The sequence below is a fragment of the Gopherus evgoodei genome, chromosome 20, assembly GCF_007399415.2.
Source record: "Gopherus evgoodei ecotype Sinaloan lineage chromosome 20, rGopEvg1_v1.p, whole genome shotgun sequence".
Taxonomy (NCBI): Eukaryota; Metazoa; Chordata; order Testudines; family Testudinidae; genus Gopherus; species Gopherus evgoodei.
The window spans coordinates 6,008,388-6,015,098 of record NC_044341.1 but is presented as its reverse complement, the minus strand read 5'-3'; the positions used below and the strand labels follow the sequence as shown (position 1 = coordinate 6,015,098).

The window sequence follows — 6,711 nt, the reverse complement described above, 5'->3', positions numbered from 1 at the left end:
CACCAGGGGTGGGGATAGCTGTTCTAGGGGATAATGGGAGCCAGTAGTGTGTTCGAATCCTGCCTTGAGGCAATGTGTCAAACGCGAGCTCCCGTGGCACGGAGCGTCCGCCGAGCTGCAAGAGGCTTTCCCTGCCTCGCGGCGCTGTGCCTGTCCCAGCTGGGCTTGATTAAGCTGCTCCAGCATTCCAGCACGTTTAATGGCTTGTCGTTTCCAGCTCGGGGGCCTGGCAGAGAAGCAAGTTCTCTGCGCGCAGTCAGCGCTCGCTCTCGGGAGGGAAAGGGAGAGCAGGAGAGAGGGCTGAGAGGAGGCCAGGGCCAGAAGATGTCAGTGGTGCTCTGAGGAGATCTGCTGCGCTTTCTCCGCCGCAAGGATTTGAAATATCTCCCCCTGCAGAATAAATCTTCCCCGACAATCGAGAAGTTGGAGTGAACAACTGCCAGGAACAGCTCTGTGGGACCGCCGGCGTGTCCTGCTGACGCGTGCGTCCTCTCGCTGCGTTTCCCACCCGGGACCTCACGCTCCCCAAATTGCAGACATGGTCTCACAGCCGGCTCCCCGTCTGAACTGCATCTAACCCCACAAGCGCCTCGATTCTTTGGCAGGTAAGCGGGCAACTGACCTCTCACTCAGGCCAGGGCCTGACTTAACAGCTGCTTGGAACCCCCAGGACTTTTCATCCTTCGTGAGTCCGTCTCCGGCAGGGAGGTATGCTTGGGGGACGGGGACGTATCTCCGTCCCCGACAGGCAGAGGCAGTGAGTCACCACGGCCAGAGGGCAGTGTGCAGCTGGGGCACGCTGCAAAGCTCAGGACGGGTTGTATTTTCCCTTTGTGGAGGCTGCTGTTTTCATGATTACCTGCTCCAGCATCCAGCAGTGCCTGTGATTCCCAGCCTGCACAGGGGGGTCTGGAAACTGATCGGTCCAAGCCCTTGGCTTGCATCGACCCAGCGTTCCAGAGTGGAAACTACTGGGAGATGGGAAACATTCAAGGAACAAAGATCTCACTGTCCGGCGAGCAGCACTGCATGTGCGTCGCCTTGTGTAGCCCTTTACTCCCAATCCCCAGCATGCACCTACATGTATTATACACGGTGAAACCTGGCTGAGGGGTCACCGAAGGGACCATGAAGAATCAGGTCATTTTTACCTAAGGGCCAAACAAAATTGCTCCGGAACCAGGAGATCTTTTTAAGTTCCTTGTGGGTGCTGGGTGGGGGTTGGTGGCTGTCCTATGCAGTAGGTCAGTTTGATAATTTGGGGCTTCCCCTGTCCCTGCCCCTGCTCCTGCATGGGGTGAGTAAAGGATGTTATGACATGTGGTTTATGGGGCAAGCTCTGATTTATTCTGGGTTTGCAGGCTGATTTATTCCGAGTTTACAGGTTTCTTTACCTGCCCCTTTACCTTCCGTGTCAATCACGGTTTAATGCCACTATGTTAACACATCACCCAGCTTAGGGTTAATGGCTGGTCCTCTTTTTATCAGTGCTCTGCCCCCTGGTGGGACCCTCTGAAAGTGCGTGGGGTTCAATCTGGCCTGGTGGCAGTAAGACAGGCAGTTTTCACACCATGAAGGTCAAGGGGGGGGGGGATTCCATCGGGGATGAAGTTTAAAGCATGGACTGCCAGATTTTAACCTTTGAAGTGTGGCAGCAAGAGGTGCTCTTACATGAATTCAGAGGCAAGAATCAGGCATGAGGTGCCTGGGAGAAAACTAGGAGACCAACATAAAACTTGGCAGTAGCGTTTCTCCCCCCTCCTTCCCCTCCTGTTTTTGTTTTGCAAATTGTTGGTAAGTTTCCACCACGGTCTTTTACAGCGTTTACTGCAGGAAAATTGTCATCAGAACAGCATTTCCCTTTCTTCTCGGAGAGGTTGAGCAACAAAAAAATCCTTTCCCACCCATCGGTTTCTTATCAGGGCAAGATTTTCGCCTTGCTAGGGCCTCATGGCCAAAGCAAGCGATAGAATAAATTCAATGCACCTTAAAAACAGTCCCAGAAAACCCCAGAAAAAAGCCACCCAGATGGTCGGTCTCTTCAGATGATGGTTTTAGTTCCATTATTGCTCAGTTTCGCTGGGGGAATGTAAAAAAAAATCTAGATGAGGTTATTTAGTGCATGTTAAAAAAATTAATCTAAAAAATGTCCTGCTGGGATCAGCTGGTCAAAATCTGTTCCTGGTGGATTTAGTGAAGTCTGATGAGGTTTCCAGATAAAGGGGCTCAGATGAACATCTCTCCGAAGCCTTGCATGCAGGGCCGGCTCTAGCCATTTCGCCGCCCCAAGCACAGCGGCATGCCATGGGGGACATTCTGCCGCTCGCCTGTCCCGCGGCTCCAGTGGATCTCCCACAGACTTGGCTGCGGAGGGTCCGCTGGTCCCGCGGCTCCGGTGGACGTCCCGCAGGCCTGCCTGCGGATGCTCCACCGGAGCCGTGGGACCAGCGGACCCTCTGCAGACACGCCTGCGGGAGGTCCACTGGAGCCGCCTGTCGCCCTCCCGGCAACCGGCAGAGCATTCCCCGCGGCATGCCACCCCAAGCACGCACTTAGCGTGCTGGGGCCTGGAGCTGGCACTGCTTGCATGGTGACAGGTTTCGGGGTAGCCGTGTTAGTCTGTATCAGAAAAAAAAAACAACCAAGGAGTGTGGCACCTTAGAAACTAACAAATTTATTTGGGCATAAGCTTTTGTGGGCTAGACCCACTTCATCAGATGTATGAAGTAAAAATACAGGAGCAGGTATAAATACATGAAAGGATGAGGGTGCTTTACCCAGTGTTCGGTCAGTCTAACGAGGCCTCTCTCTTACCACTTGAAAAGTTATTTTTCCTCCTTTGGTATCCTGCTGTCAATTGAATTGTCTCGTTAGGCTGACCTCACACTTGGTAAAGCAACTCACATCTGTTGGTGCCTTTATACCTGCTCCTGTATTTTCCACTCCATGCATCTGGTGAAGTGGGTTTTAGCCCACGGAAGCTTATGTCCAAATACATTTGTTAGTCTCTAAGATGCTACAAGGACTCCTCGTTTTTTTTAATCTCTCCAAAGGTTTCTCCAAGCTCGAGACCTTTGATTTTTCTCCATCCCGTATCTTGCTCCTGGAGTGATTTTGTGGGTGTCAGGAGAGCTGTGGTGCTTGTGAAGGGGTCGCTTTAATAACCTGTGCTGTGCAGTAGCTGCAGCAGGAGGGGACTGAATTCTCCTTTCCTGCTTATTGGCTTTGCGCGCGGTACTGTGATGTTTGCTGCTATCGCAGTGATTGCTCTGCTGCTGTGTTCTGCTCCTTCCCCCACGTGGTGTCTGTCTTGTCTCAGTGTTTCCTTGTAGCCCCTGCTGACTCCCCAGGCTCTCCCTAGCCAGCGCTTGTCTCTTGGCCTGCTCTCTGGGGCAGCCGTCCGTAGACCCAAGTGCGAGCGGCGGCCGGCGCGCTTGATACCCTGGATATGATACGCACCCAGGCGTTCACAGCAGGGGTGGGAGAAAGAGCAGGTTTTGATGCTGACATCTCTGCCATTCCCTTCACTACAGGGCTGGCTGGCTCAGAGCAGCCAATCCTGGATCTGGACTTCCCAGAGATCTGGGATTTGGTTTGGGCCCATCCCTGCTGAGCAGGGGCTTTATGAATGGACCTGTTAGCAAGGGAACATTTGTCACGGAGTTTGGGGGAGACCAATCCCTGCACCATCAGCTTCCTGCAATTCACCAGGACTCTCAGCCAGCCAGTAAAGCAGAAGGTTTATTTAGACAACAGGAACACAGTCCAAGACAGGTCTTGCTGATACAGACAACAGGACCCCCTTTAGTTGGGTCCATCTGGGGGCCCCAGGGAGGCCACAGCCCCGTTGGGAGGCCCAAGCCCTGTCAGGGCGTCTCTCTCCATTTCCCAGCCAGCTCCAAACTGCAAAACTCCCCCCAGCCTCTCACTCAGCCTCCCCCCTGCTCCTCCCCCAGCCTTTGTGTCCTTTGTCCTGTTTCCCGGGCAGAGGTGTCACCTGGCCTCCAACCCTCCTTCTGGGTTCCCGTGTTACATGCTCAGGTCTCCTCCCTTCCCCAATGCAACCTTCCCAGGTCAATACTCCCCACTCATCATCCACAGAACACAGCAAGAACATCCTCCCTTGGTCACAACATTCCCGTGCGTTATGCCTTGGGCCTGAACCTCTGCAGACTATGCATGTGCCGCATCCTGTGCCCTTTACGTCCCCTGATGCCCCTGCCCACTGCTATGGACCTGGGTGGATCCTAGTGGGGACAGCAGGGCCAGGATCACAGGCACCAAGCAGAGGATTGTGCCCATCTGCGCTGGGCATATTACTTATGACTGGTTTCTTCCACTTCTAGAAGCAGCAGCACTGGTCTCTGATCCACCTGAGGGCATTATGCTGGGAGCCTGGGTCTCTGCCCTCTGCCTAGCTGGCCTCCTGGTCACCTGTACAGGAGGGAAGCTCCTTGTACCCAAAGCTGGTAAGAGTGGCACTCAGAATGGAACAGCTGGGGGCTGCATCTGCAGGGCACTGGCCCAGCTCTGTCTGGGGGACCCATGACTGGGATGGGGGGGATTTAGGGGATTGGCAGGGAGTCCAGAGTGGGACTAGCAGTGGGGGCTGGGATTGAGGAGCACCGTCAGAGCTGTGTTTGGGGAGCCCAGGGCTGGGATAACATGGAGGGCTGTGGGTCAGGATTTAGGGGCATTGGCTGATCTGTGTTTGGGGAGTCCAGGGCTGGACTAGCAGGGGGGCTGCAGGGCAGGACTGAGGTGCACTGGCAGAGCCACATGCAGGAAGGGAGGGGTCAGGTTTCTATGTGCATGTACCAGGGGGTGATGGGTTCAAATCCCAGTGCCAGCGTGTTGCTGTGAGCGGTGCTGCGTGCGGGCATGGGGAGAGGGCTGCTTTTCCCAGGCAGCTGCTCAGGTGGCTGTCAGAGACTCGGGGCTTTTCGTACTCGGAGCTGGGATCTCAGTGTGCAAAGCGCGGTAGCCGATCGCATCCCAACGACTCATTCCTGCATTGGGTGCTTCCCTTGGCACATCAGCGCTGTTGCTGGGTATCAAATGCACACGTGCTGCACCTCCCAGCTGAGGCTCTCCGAGCTCTTCTTGCAGAGTAGGGAGCCAGTCCCCACCACCCCCATTCACAATAGTCAAAGGCTCATTGGGGCCTGGGAAGTTGGAAAATTCTTCTCCCTGCCTGGAGCCATTGCTGAGTGCCTGTCTGGTGCTTCCCCTTCCTGTGTCTCCATCCGTTAGGAGAGGGGGCTGAGACTGATGGATAATGCAGCCCATGAGCAAGACTGCAGCACTGCGGCATCAACACACTTTGACCCTCCATGGGCTCTAACACACAAAGTACAGCCTCCCGGCTTAGCAGCATTATCCCTGAGGTGTAGACAGGGAAACTGAGGCACAGAGAGGGTTAAGCAGCTTGATCAGGTTCACACTGAGAGCCAGTGTCTGAGCTGCAAATGGAACCCAGGAGTCCTAGCTCCGAGTTTCCTGGCTTCCCCCAACCTTCATGCCCTCTCTAGGCCTGACTTTCCATGGCCTGCCCCAGCGCCCAGACTGAATGCGGAGCATGGCCCATCGGAAGGGTGGTGGAGGGAGGCCGGGCCATGGAGATTCAGGCCCTCGGTCTCTACAGAACATATGCCAGGCAGGAGTAGTGGCAAGGTTCCTGCCTGTGAATCAGCAGAGCCAGGAGATCCGCATTCAGGATACAGGGGAGGGTGGGGAGGGGGTCAAGCCGGGAACCTTGGAATCAGTCATTTGGAGAGAGACTGGGGGGTTCTGGCGACTGGGATGAGCCACGGAGGTGTGTTGCTAGCCGAGGAGGCCTGCACGTTAAAGGACGGTAGCCGCCTTGCATGAATTCCCTTCTCCTCTGGCCCCTGAGGATCGGGGCGGCTCAGTCGAGCATCCCATAAACTGCTGACCTGGCCCCAAGTCCTTGCTAGTATGGACAGGCCGAGGATGCAGCCCCACACCCCAGTAGGGCTCCCACCACTGTCCTCACTGCTCCTTCCCCTTTCCCAGCCCGGACCCCTGCTTGCTTCGGAGCCAGCTCTGCCGACGGATGCCGTGAGAAGTTGGAGCTGGGCAGGCTGCTGAGCCGAGCACCAGAGCATGAACACTCTGCAGTCTTGCAGCTGGTGATGATCAGGAGCCTCGCTCTGCAGCCGGGGCCCTGCTTTCCCAAAGCCCCCTTGGGGTGGGGACTCCTTGAATCATCACAGGCAGAGGGGGCTGGGAAGTTTGCTGTCCAGCTAGGCGGGGCCGCAGCCTGCACTGAGGTCACTCATGGGGCCTCCTGCTTGGCACAGATCCCTCTTGCTATTAGTGGGACTCTTGCTGCCAGCTGGACACCAGCAGGCTCCTTTGCCCGTGAGCACGTGCCGGAGCTTGGCTCTTAGGCTCATTAGATCATCGCGCGCCTGCCCATGGCCAAGTCAGGCTGCTTCCCGTGGGGGTGTGAGGACTTGGCGCCAGCTGGGTTCAGTTGTGTTCTCTATTACGAGAGGTCTCAGGCCTGGGATCAAAAGGAGACATGGGCAAATACAGTGGGGAGACCCCAGGAAGAGCACTAAGCACTCGGCGATATCAACTGATTCAGCCTTGGCATGCACCTGAGGCTGGAGGAATCAATGCCCTCGCCTTGCAGATGGGGAGGCTAATGTGGAGAGATGTCTCTGCCCAGGCCACGGAGAGAGC

General features: G+C 55.8%; 1 protein-coding gene across 1 annotated transcript in view; it reads left to right on the top strand.

The window, feature by feature from the left end:
* The first annotated feature begins 268 nt into the window (after positions 1-268).
* Positions 269-6,711, top strand: part of COL16A1 (collagen type XVI alpha 1 chain) — a 91,157-nt gene continuing 84,714 nt past the window's right edge. The window contains 2 exon segments of the mRNA XM_030538695.1: positions 269-605; positions 4,347-4,469. Of these exon segments, the coding sequence (XP_030394555.1) occupies positions 4,385-4,469 (85 nt within the window). The 5' untranslated portion in view covers positions 269-605; positions 4,347-4,384.